The following is a 17659-nucleotide window of genomic DNA, read 5'->3' as shown; positions in this document are numbered from 1 at the left end:
ATATCTTAGAGAAAATTTCAATTTGTATTATGTAGAGAAGAAAGAAAAATGACCTGTGTGAATCCACACCCAAAATTGAAGAAAAATCCTTTTTCTTCCTTCTATTCTTCCTACACGTGCACCACGACTAGTTTTACTTCAGCAGCAATGGTTTGTGTTTCTCTCAATGAAAACCAAGTTCAATTCTCACAATCCTTTAGCCGTTGTTTTTTACCATTGAATTTGTCTCTCTCTTTTTCTTACTTGCAGCCACAGTTTTTGGGTGTGTATATATATGTGTGTGTGTGTGTGCGCGCGCGCGCCCACAATTGTTGACCTAAAAGAAATTGAGAGTTGGGCTTTTCGTTTTTCTTTCTTCTCTACATAATACAAATTGGAATTTTCTCTAAGATATATTTTGGAGTATTCATAGTGGGTTCTCACAAGTTTAATCATAGTGTTGATTTGTGGTGAGATAAATTTGTGGTCTTAGAGATTAATTATTTTGGTATTCCAATTTGTGGATAATTCTAGTTTTGGGGCATAAACTTGAATAATTGTAATCTATATTTTATTGTAGTGGATTTTGGCCGGAGTTGCCCCGTGATTTTTTTCCCCTCTACATTGGAGGGTTTTTTCCACGTAAAATTTGGTGTTATGCTTTCTTATTTTTGCTTGGATTATTTATTTGCATAGTTGATCGTTCTAATTAATTTCTTAAATTGATAAATTTATTCTTGCAATAATTCAAATTGCCCAACAGTAAATAAATAGTTAATCTCATAAAGAAGATTTGTCAATTCTAAACTAAAAAGAATGAATTTCTTATTTAAGCGGGATTCTGTGCAAGTAGATTACTAAGAGGCTTAGTGATAAAGTTTAAAAATAGGGAGATACGTAGCGTAACATCATTAAACAGAAAAATAAAAACACCCGTATAGGTGCTGCGACAAAGCCCCTGTTTTTAAACCCTGCTTGAGAAGCATTATTGTTACCATAAATATTCCAGTGTATCAGTTCAACATTGAGCAATTTTCCATGGCTTTAACTGGGAAGAATTTTCCAGTATTTCTTTTGGTTCTCCTTCTTGTTCTCCTGGCTTCTTGTCATGAGAAACAGGTTCTAATTCCACTTACTGATTGATTCTTAACCATGTCAAAACCTACATAGTTCTTTTAGTTTCATATCTTTCACTAAATATGCTGTCATTTGCAGGTGTATATAGTGTACCTTGGAGAACATAGTGGAGAGAAAACATATAATGAAATTGAAGAAAACCATCATTCATATCTGTTCTCTGTGAAAGAAACTGTGGAAGATGCTAAATCTTCTCTTATTTACAGTTACAAGTCCAGCATCAATGGCTTCGCGGCATTGCTCACCCCAGATGAAGCCTCCAAACTCTCCGGTGAGTAGAACCACCACTTCTCTCTCTATGTGTGTGTATTTTTGTGTGTTTGTCTAACTCAATATTGTAATTTTTGTTAACAGAGATTGAGGAGGTGTTGTCTGTATTACGAAGCCATTCAACGAAGTACTTTTTGCACACTACAAGGTCATGGGAATTTTCCGGTCTACAACAAGGAAGTAAAGGGTTTCAGTTGAAGGAAGACTTGTTACTGAAATCAAGATATGGCCAAAATGTTATTGTTGGCATGCTAGATAATGGTATTGTAAATATAAATTTCTTTTTCCTTCTTAATTGCGTTGGATGATTTTAACAGGAATAAAATAAGAATTTCGTCATAGTCGAGTCTTATATTGTACATCAAATATCCCATGAAGAATTATTGATCAGATTGCCATGATTGCATATGATATTTTTTTTTTTTTTTTTGGTTATTAATCAGGTGTGTGGCCAGAATCAAAAAGCTTCAGCGATGAAGGAATGGGACCATATCCACCATCATGGAAAGGAATTTGTCAATCAGGAGATGCATTCAACTCATCAAACTGTAACAAGTGAGTTTTCTTTATATTCCCTTCAATAAATGTCACATTCTAAAGCTGCCCTTCTATATTGTAGAAGAAAAATCTAGCCGTAGTCTGGCCTCGTCACTACTTAATTAACAACATCAGCTAAATGATAGGGGTTTGGCGCATAACTCTAATACTGAGAGAACCATCTTGAATTAAGGAACTTTATACCTCCAAAGAGGGATTAAGCCTGTTTCTTCTAGGTTGTTTCCTAAATTATCAGAAATGACATTTTCAGCTAAAGCGTGAATTGGCCCCAGCTTCTTGTCCTACATTCATGTCCTTATATGCATCACTTATTTGTCTATGTTCGGCTTATGATTCCTGGCTTGTCTATTTCCAATCAAACTGTGATAAATTCTGGCAGGAATTTATTAGTTTTGGCTTCTTGCAATGCCATCTTGTGAACTTCTATCCCTTTAAGTGTCTATTTCACTGTTCTTCTGTGCCAAAGGCGTTACCAATTATTCTGTGCTTTTGCTAGACCAAATATTTATGGGCATTCCCTATCTGACAGGTCATTGTATAGTTGTAAAGCATAAACCAATATGACAAATCGTGGTATCTCAACGTGATATGGGCAGAAAGAGATTTAAAAGTCAGTGATCTTTTTGTAAGGGCTATAATCACTTGTTTTAACCGTTTTATACAATATGGTTGTTAGATTTATGACTCTCAATTGGATTGGGAGTCTTTGATTGCGTGTTGGAATTAAAATTGCAAAAGGAATCAAAGTGGCGGACAAAAGGAAAGGAAATAAATTGGTATCCAAATTCGAGTGAAATTAAGGAAAGAAATATTATTGGAATGGAAAGATCAAACTGCATCCAATTGGAACGAAATTGAATGGAATCACGCTGCCTCTTTTTCTCTCTCTTTTTTTTTTTTTCATGTTTAACCTAGAATTTCTACCTTTTTAGGACTCTTTTAGCGCTAGACTCGTGTGGTATAAATATGAGTCTCCTCTTTCAGTATTGTTGAAGCCAATTGCTGTAATTCTCTCCTTTCATAATGATTAAATAAAATAACATCGTTCCTCTGTCAGTTCCCTTTTATTTTGCATTTTTTACTTTATAATCTTGTTCTTGGTTACTTTGTGATCTTGTTTTATTACTTCAATTGTGTAATTCATTAAATCTCAATTCCTGCATAATTGATCATCGATCCCAACAAAGTGGTATCAGAGCAAGATTGCAAGTTTTTCGTGATTTGATTGAGGTTTTTAGAGATGGCTTCGATGAAGTATGATATTTCACTGCTTGATCGCAATACAAGGTTTTTGCTATGACAAGTAAAGATGAGGGCTGTGTTGACGCAGATAAAACTTGATGATGCTTTGCTGGGTTTTGAGAAGATGCCAGCAAATTGGTCTATGGAGGAGAAGCAACAGAAGAATAGAAAGGCTACATCATTGATTCATCTTCATTTGTCTAATAATATACTGCAGGATGTCTTGAAGGAGAAGACATCGGTTGCTTTGTGGCTCAAGTTGGAGCAATTGTGCATGACAAAGAATCTGACGAGCAAACTGACTCTAAAGCAGAAGTTGTATTCCCATCGCATAGCGGAATGAGGGTTACTGCAGGACCATCTTGCTATGTTCAAGAAAATCGTTGCAGATCTGGAGACGTTGGAGGTAAAGTATGATGAAGAGGATCTGGCCTTGATCCTGTTGTGTTCATTACCTGGCTCTTATTCGTCGTTTCGTGATACTATATTATATAGTCGTGACACGCTAATCATTGAGGATGTACACGGCGCCCTGTTCTCAAAGGTAAAGATGGAGTTGTTGGTTGGAGATCCTACATCTAGGGGTGGGGATGCTCTTGTTACTCATGGTGATCGACGGAGGGGTAGATTGAAGGTGAGGTATAGCAATGTGTATTGTTATTACTGCAAGAAGAAAGGACACATCAAGAAAGATTGCGACAAGTTACAGGGTAAAGGTAATTTACATGCAAATCATGTGGGGACAATCAGGTAATTCGAATGAGACTAATATTGCTAAGAATTTTTGTGATGATGAAGATGTGATGTTGGCTTTATCTGACGGGGAATCCAAACCTGAGGAGTGGATTCTGGATTCTGCATGTTCGTCTCATATGTGTCCTAATAGGGCGTTATTCCAGACATATGAGACGGTGAAGCAAGGTGGAGTTGTCATGGGAAACAACCAATCTTGTCGGATTGCAGGAATCGGTCCAGTCAGATTAAGGCTATAAGATGGGACAGTGAGGACACTTGATCAGATTCGTCATGTTCCAGACTTGACAAAGAATCTCATATTACTGAGTACCTTGGATGCAAAAGGGTACAAATTTTTTGTTGGAGGTGGAGTCTTGAAGGTTCGAAAGGGTGTCCGGGTTGTACTGGAAGGACGGAGAAAGTCCAAATTATACATCTTGCAGGGGAACGCAGAACCAGTTAGGAGACATTCGGGCAAGTTCAGTATCGTGGTGGACATTCAGTTTGGTACAATATCTCTTGTGTTGGGCTCTGGATCAGTTCTAAATATTGCTAGGGAAAGCGTTGGTGATTCTGCTTTGCCACCAAATTCAGCAGTTGCACTGTGTTCAAATGCCAGAGGGAGATCCATGGAGCATAGGTACAGTGTTGTCAATAATGTCTGGGATGCTTTGAGGATCGTTGAAGGTGATAGTTCTGGCAAGGGACTTTCTGATCAAGTACTGTGTTTGGTTTCTGCTATAGAGTGTGCTTCGACCCTGTCTAGTGAATATTAATTCCTTGGTGGAATTTTGGGAACCTAGGTTTAGGTTCGGGTGTCGCTTGTCGACGGCAAGCGGAGGAACATGTTTTCGTGGAGAGTTTAGTACTGTGTTGAGAAGCTTGGTTATTGTGATGCAGACGAATTTATTTCTCAAGGTGAAGAAATTTTGGAGCTTTGTTCGTTGCACCAGAATTTCGAGTCAAGGTGGAAATTGTTAGATTTGTGACTCTCAATTGGATTGGGAGTCTTTGATTGCGTGTTGGAATTAAAATTGCAAAAGGAATCAAAGTGGCAGACAAAAGGAAAGGGAATAAATTGGTATCCAAATCCGAGTGAAATTAGGAAAGAAATATTTTTGGAGTGGAAAGATCAAACTGCATCCAATTGGAACGGAATCACGCAGCCTTTTTTTCTCCTTTTTTTTTTCACGTTTAACCTAGAATTTCTACCTTTTTAGGACTCTTTTAGCGCTAGACTCGTGTGGTATAAATATGAGTCTCCTCTTTCAGTATTGTTGAAACCAATTGCTGTAATTCTCTCCTTTCATAGTGATTGAATAAAATAACATCGTTCCTCTGCCAGTTCCATTTTATTTTGCATATTTTACTTTAATCTTGTTCTTGGTTACTTTGTGATCTTGTTTTATTACTTCAATTGTGTAATTCATTAAATCTCAATTCCTGCATAATTGGTCATCGGTCCCAACAATGGTCACCTGATATAGCTCTTTATAGACGCAAAGAAACTAGAATTTGTGCGGTGAACACCATATTTGTCTGGTTCGAAATTTTTGCCTCAAACAGCACTTATAATTTGTTCAATGACAGGAAAATAATAGGTGCACGATACTACATCAAGGGTTATGAGGCACACTATGGCCCTATTAACGGAACATTGGATTATCGGTCCCCTCGTGACAAGGATGGACATGGAACTCACACAGCATCAACAGTTGGAGGCCGAAGTGTTCAAAATGTTTCTGCATTGGGTGGATTTGCCCAGGGCACTGCATCAGGTGGCGCACCACTTGTCCGACTGGCTATCTACAAAGTCTGCTGGGCAATTCCCGGCCAAGGGAAAGAAGAGGGAAATACGTGCTTTATGGAAGACATGTTGGCTGCCATGGATGATGCAATTGCTGATGGTGTTCATGTATTGAGCATTTCAATTGGGACAAAGGATCCTGTTTCCTTCAATGAAGATGGTATTGCCATTGGAGCGCTTCACGCGATCAAGAAAAATATAGTGGTGGCTTGCAGCGCAGGGAACTCGGGCCCTTCACCTGCTACATTATCTAATATGGCTCCCTGGATTATCACAGTTGGTGCTAGTAGCATTGACCGGAAGTTTTTAGCACCTATTGTGCTGGGAAATGGCAGGAAAATTGAGGTAAACCAAGCATTCCACTAGGAAAAAATCATTTGACAATACTGTTGATCACTGATTTAAGTTCCATTTTCTTCTGTGAATATTCTCAGGGACAAACAGTAACTCCATATATGCTGGAAAAAAAGATGTATCAACTAGTTTATGCAGCCCAAATAGTCAATGCTGATGTGCCAAAAAATATCTCCGGGTTCTCTGATCTCTCTCCCTCTGTCTCTGTCTGTTTGTTGTCCCTGTGTCTATCTGTATTTGTGTGCGTATTGAATTTTGAACATTGATAATGTGAAGGCAATGTCTACCTGGTTCACTTTCACCCAAGGCCACAAAGGGGAAGATTGTATTATGTTTACGAGGGAATGGAACAAGAGTGGGAAAAGGCTGGGAAGTGAAAAGGGCTGGTGGGATTGGTTTCATCTTGGGAAATGGTAGAGCAAATGGAGCTGAACTAGCAGTTGATACTCATATTCTTCCAGCCACTGGTGTCAATTATGAAAATGCTCTTGAAATTCTCAACTATATCCATTCTACAAAAACACCAATGGCCTATATAGCACCAGCTACAACAAAGTTAGATAGCAAGCCAGCACCATTCATGGCTTCCTTCACCAGTAGAGGCCCGAGCACAGTTTCACCCAATATTCTCAAGGTAAGTGGAGATACAAATTCATATCTAACTATTGCAACATAGGATCTTGAATGAGTAAAATGCACACAAATAACTTTGATGGCTTACTTGACAGCCAGATATTACGGCTCCAGGGCTAAATATATTGGCTGCATGGAGTGAAGCCTCATCTCCAACGAAACTTGACCAAGATCATCGCATAGTGAAATATAATATCCTATCAGGAACTTCTATGTCATGCCCCCATATAGGTGCGGCATCTGCACTTCTGAAGGCCATACATCCCAGTTGGAGTAGTTCTGCTATAAGATCTGCTCTGATAACCTCGGGTACATTTTGTGAATCTTGTCCAACATTTTTCTAGACTAGTAGCATTTATTTCCAATCGTATTTAATACCATTTCCTGCAGCGGAACTGATTAACAATGTAGGCAAGCCAATAACTGATGCGTCCGGCAAGCCAGCAGATCCTTTCCAATTTGGATCAGGTCATTTTAGGCCATCGAAAGCAGCCGATCCTGGACTCGTGTATGATGCATCATACACTGACTATCTTCTTTTCCTCTGCAGCATTGAAGTTAAGAACCTGGATTCTTCCTTCAAGTGTCCTATAAAGCCACCCTCTCCTGCTGATCTCAATTATCCATCCCTCGCCATTCCCAAACTCAATGGCACCTCTACTGTAGAGCGAAGAGTCACAAATGTTGGCAGCAGTAAGAGTGTCTATTTCATCAAAGTTATACCACCACCGGGATTCTCAGTGAAGGTTTCACCTTCAATTTTATTCTTTAATCATGTTGGCCAGAGGAAGACATTCACCATCACAGTAAAAGCAAATAGTGTAAATAAAGGCATGGAGAAAGACAAGTACGCATTTGGATGGTATACCTGGTTTGATGGGATTCACAATGTCCGAAGTCCCATTGCAGTTTCAGTCGTATAGATATTTTTCCCTTTTGTTTTTGTGGTTAGTGTCTTGTATTATCATCAAAGTTGTATTTGTCATTAATGAAGACCGGCAACAATAACAGGCTTCAACACTAGACAAACTTTATATCAAGATTTAGGAAAAGTAAACCAAATTATTTTGTGTAGAACCATTCACGCAGAAAATTTATTTGAGTCAAATGTCTCCTAAAATTCTATTGTTGAAATGATGTATTTGAGGAGCCTCCTTGAATATCGGATAGTCACATTAATTCTTCTGTAATTTTCTATGTCATCTAGCTTGTATTAATAGGACTATAATCTGATGTAATTAGTAATGTATTGAATGTATTTAACTAAAACTTTCTAAAATTAAGTATTTAGCTTTTGTGCCCTCAAATTGGTATCAAAGCCTACAATTTTTATTTTTATTTTTATTTTTATTATTATTTTTTTCCACAGAAACTGTGGTCTGAATAGAGCAGTAGCAACAGATTTTGAAGTTGTGGAGCACTTTTGATGAACGTTTTGAAGAAACAAAGGGTGAAGATGGATTGACTCAAGCACAGAAAGATGTTTTAAATGACAGGAGAGTAGAAGACGACAAAGCTCTTTTCAATAATTACAAATCAGTTGAAAGATCGGTGTTTGAATGAATCTCGAAGGCAGAAACTTCAAAGCAAGCTTGGGAGATTTACGAACTGCACATCGAGGAGAAGATAAAGTAAAAAAAAGGTAGGCTCGCAATCTTTAAGGCTAGAATTTGAGAAATTTGAGATGAAAGAAGAAGAAAATAATTCAGATTATTTTACAAGAGTGACCTCTATGTTAAATCAAATGTCATTCAATGGTAAAAATTTTAGACGATTAAAAAGTTGTGGAGAAAATTCTTCAAAGTTTGCCACAAAAATTCAACTTCACAGCTGCTGCTATTGAAGAATTTAAGGACCTGTCATCGCTTTCATTAGATGATTTACTTGCATCCTAAAAATCTCATGAATTGCGAATAAAGCACTGGAATCTTTCTTTCTCTGACCAAGCTCTAAAATCTCAAATTTCGAGAGGCCTTGCTTCCAATAATATTATTGGACAAGGTACGGGAAGAGGAAGATCTAGAGGTTGAGGAAGAGGCAACAATATTCACGAAAGAGGCAGAGGATTTCAAAGTGGTGGATATTCTAAAGAAGAAAAGATGACCATAAAAATAATTGTTGACAAGGAAGAGGCCAAGGATATCAACCAAGAGGTAAAAAAGAATGCATTGAATGCTATAATTGCTATCAACCTGGACATAAAAGCAATGATGGTTGATATTAGCAAAAGGAATATATGGAGTGCTATTATTAACACACAAACCTGGCCATAAAAGCAATGATGGTTGATATTAGCAAAAGGAATATATGGAGTGCTATTATTGTCACAAACCTGGCCATAAAAGTAATGAGTGTTGGTGCTTGGAGTAATTAACAAAACAATGGCAGCACAATAAAGACCAGAAGAAGATAAAATCACAACACAAAGATTTCACAAACTGCAGAGGATTTTATTGTCTTGAGGAATTACACACGCACAGACCCATATTTGGAGTTCTCACGGAATTCTTTTAAATTCTGTCTACAGCCACACGAGCTGAAAGAAAAAAACAAAAGAATATATATATATATATATATATATTCTACAACCTAAAATACGTGTAAAAGACTTGTCCCTAATAACTTGGACTTGGGTAGACTTGATCTAGGCTCCACAAGAAAAGGCCCAACAATCAGCCAAAAAACGACCCAACAATTCTCCCACTTGGAGACTAGATCAACCAATGTATCACCATCCACCTTAGAAAAGAATATCCTCCACCTCTGCAACTTGTGACCCTTGCCTTCAAACCTGAAGACCAACTGAAGTTGCACATAACTTCAGTTTCTCAAGTGTAACACCCTTTGTTAGCATATCAGCAGGGTTCTTGCTTCCACAAATCTTTTCAAGTATCAACTGACTGACCATCATCAAGTAAGGACCGAATGAAATGATACCTGATCTGAATGTGCTTTGTCCTGGAATGAAATGCCGAATTCTTGGCAAGGAATATGGTACTTTAACTATTGCTGTAAAGAGTACCCTTCTGCTTCTCTTTGCCCAATTCCTCCAAGAAGTTTTGTAGCCAAATCATCTCCTTTGAAGCTTCTGACACTGCAACATACTCCGTTTCTGTAGTAGATAAAGATATAGTCTTTTGTAGGTTGGCACCCCATGACACGACAGTACCACTCAAAGTGTAAACAAAGCCAGTGGTGCTCTTTCTACTATCAGCATCTCCGGCCAAATCATCATCAACAAAACCCTGTAACTCTATACTTTCTCCAGTGAAACACAGACATGCTTATGTAGAGCCTTTTAGGTACCTCAAAATCCATTTCACAGCCTCCCAATGTTGTCATCCCGGGTTACTCATGTATCTACTTACAACTCCTACTGCATGTGTAATATCTGATCTTGTACAGACCATAGCATACATTAGAGAACCAATAGCCGAAGCATAAGAAACCTTATCTATATAGTCATGTTCCTCCTTTGTTTTTGGTGACTGATCTTTGTTGAGTCTGAAGTGACTTCCCAACGGTGTATTGACTGGTTTGGCCTGGTTCATGTTAAATCTACTAAGTACCTTTTTCACACACTCAGCTTGTGAGAGTCTCAACATATCATTGACTCTATCTCTCGTGATCCTGATACCAAGAATTTGTTTGACAGCTCCCAAATCATTCATTGCAAACTTTGACAACTATTTCTTCAGATTATTGATCTCGTTAATGCTGTGCAATGAGCATATCATCCACGTATAACAATAGAATGATATAAGAATTTTCAAAATACCTGACATAGCAACAATGATCTTCCTGACATCTGATATACACTGAGTTGCACATGAAGTTGTCAAATTTCTTGTACCACTGTCTAGGAGCTTGTTTCAAACCGTACAGGCTCTTTGTTAGTTTACAAACCAAATTCTCTTTGCCTTGAACTATGAATCCTTCAGGCTGGTGCATGTAGATGTCTTCTTTTAGATCCCCATGAAGAAAAGCTATTTTCACATCTAATTGTTCAAGATGCAAGTCTTCAGCAGCAACCATGGCCAATACTAGCCTAATGGTCGTGATCTTCACCATAGGAGAAAAGATCTCGGAGTAATCAATTCCCCTTTTCTGCTAAAAGCCTTTTAGAACAAGTCTTGCCTTGTATCTCTTGCTATCATCTTGCTCAATTTTTACATGGTACACCCACTTGTTCTGCAAAACCTTCTTCCCAAGTGGAAGTTCTGTCAACTCCCATGTCTTATTTCCTAGCAGGGAATCCATCTCATCCTTCATGGCCAACTCCCACTTGTTCGAATTCTAATCTGCAAGGTTTCTTCATAACTTTGCGGTTCTCCACCATCTGTCAACAAAATGTAATTCAACGTCGGTGGAAAACGCTGTAGGGCTCGAATAGTCCTAGTAGATCTCCGAATTGTGGCTACGAGTATAGATAGTTCTGGATCTGACTCTGGAGTAATAGGAATGGATGCACTGGTCCCACTCTTACTATCACCCATGTCTCCATATTGCACCGTGACCTTTGCAAGTTTATCCAAATTCACAAACTCGTGCTGTTAAGGAGTTGTATCAACAATTGTGCTAGGTTTGTCCTTGTACATAACTTTCTCATTGAACACCACATTTTTGCTCCTAATAATCTTTCGATTCTACTCATCCTAGAATCGATAACCAAATGCCTCATCTTCATAACCAATAAAATAGCATTTTATTGACTTTACTTCAAGTTTGCTGCGAGTGTTGGAATCAGCAAGAACATAAGAAACACAACCAAAGGTTCTTAAGTGGGAAAGCTTAACCTCTTTTTCGCTCCAGGCCTCCTCAGGCAGTCTGTTCTCCAATGGGACTGATGGTCCACGATTGATCAGGTAAACTGCGGTGTTAACTGCATTTGCCCATAATGTAGGTGGTAGCCCTGCGTGTAACCTCATACTCCTAGCACACTCATTGATGGTTCTATTCATGCGCTCAACGACACCATTTTGTTGTGGTGTCCTAGGGATGGTCTTCTCCATTCTGATACCATGAATTGCACAGTATTTCTTGAATAATCCATCAATATATTCTCCACCATTATCTGACCTTAAGCATTTGACCTTTAGGTTTGTCTCTTTTTCAACTAGTGCCTCCACTTTTTGAACACATCAAATACCTCAAATTTAAATTTCAAAAAATAGACCCATACCTTTCTGCTATGATCATCGATGAATGTAACGTAGTATCGGGAACCTCCAAGAGACGCCATTGGAGAAGGTCCCTATACATCTATGTGTACAAGATCTAGCTTTCCTGACTTTAAAGCTCTGCCACTCTTTAAGAAACTGACCTTTTTCTGCTTCCGAAGTATATAGTTCCTATACATGCCCAAATTAACTGACTTTATCTTTGGGAGCTTGCCTTTAGACAGGAGTTCCTTCATGCCTTTTTGACTCATATGGCCAAGCCTGTAGTGCCACAACTCTACTGTACTATCTACTGTAGTGGTAGCAATAGTGTCATTAGAACTGTCAGTCATGTACAAAGTACTAGTCTTCTTGCCTCTAGCCAATAACAATTCTCCTTTAGTAACCTTCCAGGTGCTATTTGAGAACATTACTGAGTGACTAGAGTCATCGAGTTGTCCTACGAAAATTAAGTTTGTCTTCAACTCGGGAATGTGTCTAACCTCTGCAATGTCCACATGTTCCCATTAGAAAGTACAATGTCAATATCTCCAATTCCCTCAATGTTCAATGCTTGTCCATCAGCCAAGTGCAGTTTTCCAAAATCACCGGCAATGTAGTTTCTCATGATATCCCGATGAGAAGAGATGTGAAAGGATGTCCCTGAATCCAATATCTAGTCATCAACAGAGCTGTGAACTGCAAGTAGTAACGCATCTTGTATTTCTTCAGTTACTGTGTTCACACCATTAGCATATGTCTTCTTCGGATTTCTGCAATTTTTCTCTATGTGGCCTGTTTTGCCACAATTCTAGCAGGTTGCCTGTTGTCCAGGCCTTGATTTACTCCTGCTCATATTCCTTGACTTTGATCTCCCTCTGTTTGACTTCCTGTCATGTGACCTCCCATGAGCATCAACATTTAGAGCGGAACTTGATCCCAAGGTTTTACCAGAGTCTCTTCTGGCCACCTCCTCAGCCAAAATCAAATCACGAATATCTTCATATTTTAATTTCATCTTACTAGCAAAGTTACTAACAGCCATTCTCATAGCTTCCCAACTATTTGTGATGCGAACCCCGTAGCAACGTTGACTACGAAACCCACAACGAGATTGATGAACCCAAGAAAGCCAAATTAATCCAAGAGTTTAGGATTAACCCAAAAGAAAGTCAAACAAAAAAATCCAACAAGAATGACGCTTGAAAGACCCCTTGATCATGCAATCCAAGAATTAAATCCGGTTGTCTGAACACCACAAGTTAACACTTGATAAGTTCGAAGTTGTTCAATGAAGAATGATGAAGAGAAGACAATACGCCTCACTTTAATTCAATATCAATAATGTCAAATGTTTTTAACAATTGAATGGAAATTCCTATTTATACTAAACCTAAAAACTAGGTAAAAATCGTGCAAAAGTCGATCATAATTCCCAAAATATGGAAAAGAATAAAAAACTAACAAAATATGAAAAATTGCCAAAATTAGGAAATTGGCCAAAAAAATGGTCCATGCGGTATGGTGTATTTTCATGCGGTCGTATGGTTCAACCAAAAATTCATCTTGAGTTTCAGTATGCTTCCATGTGGTCCCATGGTGTTTTAGTTGTGCGATCGCACAGGCTTGTTTTCAGCATCCGGTTTCGTCACTTGATAACAAATTGATCCAAGTTGACTTGGCCTTCGATCCGAACATGAAAGTTGCTCCATTTTGAGTCTCGAACATGGTTCCATCAATGGTTTCTTAAACGAACAATCCCATTGCTTGTTTCACTTGCTTTGCCCTTGATCGCGTCATTGGTTCGCCATCGACTATCAACGGATCTTGTCTCGCACTCCCCTTCATTGTGCTTGACTCCTGGATCATATCAATTTGGCAATGATGCCAACAATATTAGAGTTCTAATCTCATTATCAAATTCAATTTCAACAGATGATAATTGATTAGTGATGGTATTAAACTCATTCAAATGTTGGGCAACAAATGCACCTTCTGCCATCTTCAAATTGAATAATTTTTTCATCAAATGCACTTTGTTTTTAGCAGAAGGTTTTTCATACATACCTGACAAAGCCTCCATGAGTTCTATAGTGGTCTTCTCCTTGGTGACGTTGTGTACAACTGACCTTGAAAGTGTCAACCGAATGACTCCCAAGACCTATCGATCAGCAACTTCCAATCGGCATCTGCCATGTTGTCCGGTTTCTTCCCCAATAGTGGAAGATGGAGTTTCTTTCCATAGAGGTAGTCCTCTATTTGCATCTTCCAGTATCCATAATCTATGCCATCAAACTTCTGAATACCGGATACCTTCAGTTCTTCTCCAGCCATCATTTTTTTCTCTCAGCCCCAAACCCGACTCTGATACCAATTGCTGGGAGTAATTAACAAAACAATGGCAGCAAAATAAAGACCAGAAGAAGATAAAATCACGGCACAAAGATTTCACAAACTGCAGAGGATTTTATTGCCTTGAGGAATTACACACGCACAGACCTATATTTGGAGTTCTCATCGAATTCTTTTAAATTCTGTCTACAGCCACACAAGCTGAAAGAAAAAACAAAACGATATATATATTCTACAACCTAAAATACGTGTAAAAGACACAAGCCCTAATAACTTGGAGTTGGACCTGGGCAGACTTGATCTATGCTCCACAAGAAAATGCCCAACAATCAGCCAAAAAATGGTCCAACAATTGGCACAACAAGAATGATGATAAAGCTCGAACAAGTTTTATTCATCAAGATGATAATATTGAGAAAAACAAATGTAAAACTTTATTGCTTACATGTTATGATAATCACAAGAATGATGTTTAGTATTTGGATAGTGGAGACAGTAAGCATATGACTGGAAATAAAGACTTGTTTTCTGAATTGTTGGAATCAGACATGGGGTAGATCACAATTGGGTGATGCAAGAGCTTATGCAATTAAAGGCACTGGACACATTTCATCAACTGAAACCAAGAGTGGAAAAATTGAAAAGATGTATGTATTTATGTTCTAGGTTTGAAAAGGATTTGATGCTAATTTCTTTGTTAAAATGTGCATTTTGATGAGAGGAAGTCAGATTGCGGTAAGATTCTTTTGGTGTCGAATAATTTGTTCCCTATTTAATGTAAAGTTATTGGCATTACATCTTGCTTTGTTGGCATGAAGGAAGGGGTCTCCAAGTTGTGGCACGGAAGTTACCATCATATAAATTATGGAGGCTTGAAGTTATTATCAACAAAAAATAAAAATAAAAAATGGAAAAAAGGTCTTCCCCAAATTGATCAAGTTCATGATGTTTGTGAGGCATGCCAACTTGGAAAGCAGCATAGAGATCTATTTCCTCACAAGTCGTCTTGGAGTGCCAATCAACCAATTCAGCTTGTACATTCAGATTTGTGCGGATCAATGCTAACATCATCTCTCAGAGATAGCAAATATTTCATTTCTTTCATTGATGATTATAGTAGATAAGCTTGAACATATTTTGTCCAAGAAAAAAATCTGATTGTTTCAAGAATTCAAGAATTTTAAAGCTGAAGTTGAAAAGTTCTTCGGGTTTTCCATTAAGACATTGTTGATCGTGGAACCGAATATCTTTCAAAAGAATTTGATAAGTTTTACAATGATCTTGGTATAAGACATGAATTGAAGTACTACCACGAGAATTTTGGGCAGAGGCGATGTCACCATCAAAAGTCTGAAAAACTAAAATCCTCATGAGGCCTGGTATGGATCTAAACCAACAATTGGAACTGTTGACCTCGAAAATTGGACATTCCACGTGGCCAACTGAGAGCTACTCCATGTATTCCTCCCTACGCACAATAAGCGAACGGTCAGATGCACACGATCTGGACCAGTGGGGGTGGCGGCAGCTGTATACACTCTGATGGTCAAGTCAGGTTTAGGTGGTCGGAACAGTACCCAGGGGTTGTGCAAAACAATGATAAGGGGGAAGATAAAATATATAAGCTTGCTATGGAGTGCTATGTAGTAAGAGTCTTCATTACCTTTGCCTCTTGTCAAACCTTGGGTATTTATATGTGGGATGAACCGTTGGATGTGGGACACGTGTATACATCTGACGGTATGAGGCGTTCGCTCATAGGCGTCAATCAGCCGCGTCTGTAGAGTGGGTGGATAGCTTGTTTTTCCTGAGTTGAATTGACATAAAGTTGATAAGTCACATCAACTAACCTCATGGAGACGACAAAACAATTTAAACCTTAGGTCCAAGGAGGATCTTGGCACAAATCTCTTTTTGGAATTGACGGCGGGTCTTCTAACAAGGGTCCACTTGGCCTCGGCCTCGGGGGGCGAGGTGTTTCAGTTAGGTCAGTAGTAGGGATCGCCTGTACTTCGCAGCGTGCTCATTGGTGATATCATTTCGGAAACACTTTGCACAGGTCTTTATCAGGTCGGAATATATGGTGGAGGGCGTTCCGAGGCGGTTCAGATAGGGGCATAACAGGAACCTTGAAGATTTTTGTCAGCTGCCTATGCTCATGTTCCTGATGAAATGAGAACCAAGTTGGATAATAAAGATGAGAAATGTATTTTCATTGGTTATTACGAGAGGTCTAAAGCTTATAAATTGTATAATCCAATAACAAAGAAAATTGAGATCGGTAGATACTTGAAGTTTGATAAAAATGTTACTTTTGAAGGATCAGACAATAACTCATCTACAATTTTTAATGAAGAAGAAAACATTTGCAGTGAGAACGACAATAGTTATACATCTTTGAATTCTCTATTAGAAGATGATTTTGATGAAGACCAGCGACGAAGAAAAAAGAAAAGCATATAAGAACTTTATGATGCAACTAATACAAATAATAAAGAATGGGCTATTCTTTTTGCATTTTTTTGTAGGAAAGAGACCCAATTTTATATGATGTAGCAATAAAAGAAGAAAAGCGGAGGCAAATGAAGGAATAAATTTAGGTCAGTGAAAAGAATAAATGTATGCAAGTTGGCATCAATGGCTAGGATTAATCTTGATCCAATGGCTCTCATTGGTTACAAGTTGCCTTAAACCTTCTTTGATCGTAAGGTAGCCAAGTTGGAATTGACTACCTTACAAGTGGCATATATCTACACTTGCAAGTTGCCTTTGCTTATTTCCAACTCTATAATAGTTGGCATGTCACTTTCGATGCAAGTGGATCTATACAACTCATGTGTGCAAGTGGACATATCTCCATCAAGGTGGTCAAGTTGGACTTTGCTTCCTCAAGCAAGTTGTCAAATTGCATGTTGGCCTCATTTTGCAAGTTGTCCAATTGGCTCGAGGTTGCATACACTTACATCCAAAAACTACCGGCTATAATCCACGATATTGCTTCCCTCCCATAATATTGGTTTTCACCTGAGAAAATTAGATTTTCGTCCATGCATCTACCTGAGTTTTGCCTGCCTGTGTCCCCTACTGTAGGTTCCTGTGTTGTTCAATTTGCGTTCCCTGTCACAAGTTCAACCTGCATATCCTAATGCAGTGTCTATGTTTTTCCTACCTGCCTCTCCTACCACAGGTACTTCTGTCCAGTAGTAACGTACTGCCTACGTTACCCGCATTCTCCAACTGCAACTGGGACATATCAGCTACGACCATAGGGGACGTAAGTTACTCCCCACTAAATTTGACGACGCCCTCATCGCCATGTACCTCCAAAGCTTAGACATTATTTGCCATAAAGTCTATCTCATTTTCCCACTTTGTGTCATAAGATTCCCGTGTCATGCCAAGCCTCAAGTTATGACCTTGTAGTCTGTGACAT

General features: G+C 38.6%; 1 protein-coding gene across 1 annotated transcript; it reads left to right on the top strand.

Moving 5' to 3' along the window:
* Positions 1–868: 868 nt before the first annotated feature.
* Positions 869–7960, top strand: LOC111373695 (subtilisin-like protease SBT5.6). The gene is made up of 9 exons (XM_022996262.1): positions 869–1098; positions 1195–1387; positions 1471–1647; positions 1830–1941; positions 5512–6073; positions 6163–6260; positions 6359–6716; positions 6811–7024; positions 7106–7960. Exons 1-9 carry the CDS (start codon positions 1018–1020, stop codon positions 7636–7638), a joined length of 2328 nt encoding a protein of 775 aa, XP_022852030.1. The 5' UTR covers positions 869–1017; the 3' UTR covers positions 7639–7960.
* The last annotated feature ends 9699 nt before the right edge of the window (positions 7961–17659 follow it).

The sequence above is a fragment of the Olea europaea genome, unplaced genomic scaffold, assembly GCF_002742605.1.
Source record: "Olea europaea var. sylvestris unplaced genomic scaffold, O_europaea_v1 scaffold1154, whole genome shotgun sequence".
NCBI classification, from domain to species: domain Eukaryota; kingdom Viridiplantae; phylum Streptophyta; class Magnoliopsida; order Lamiales; family Oleaceae; genus Olea; species Olea europaea.
Note: the sequence above shows the minus strand (reverse complement) of the source record. Positions and strands in the feature narration are given on the sequence as shown.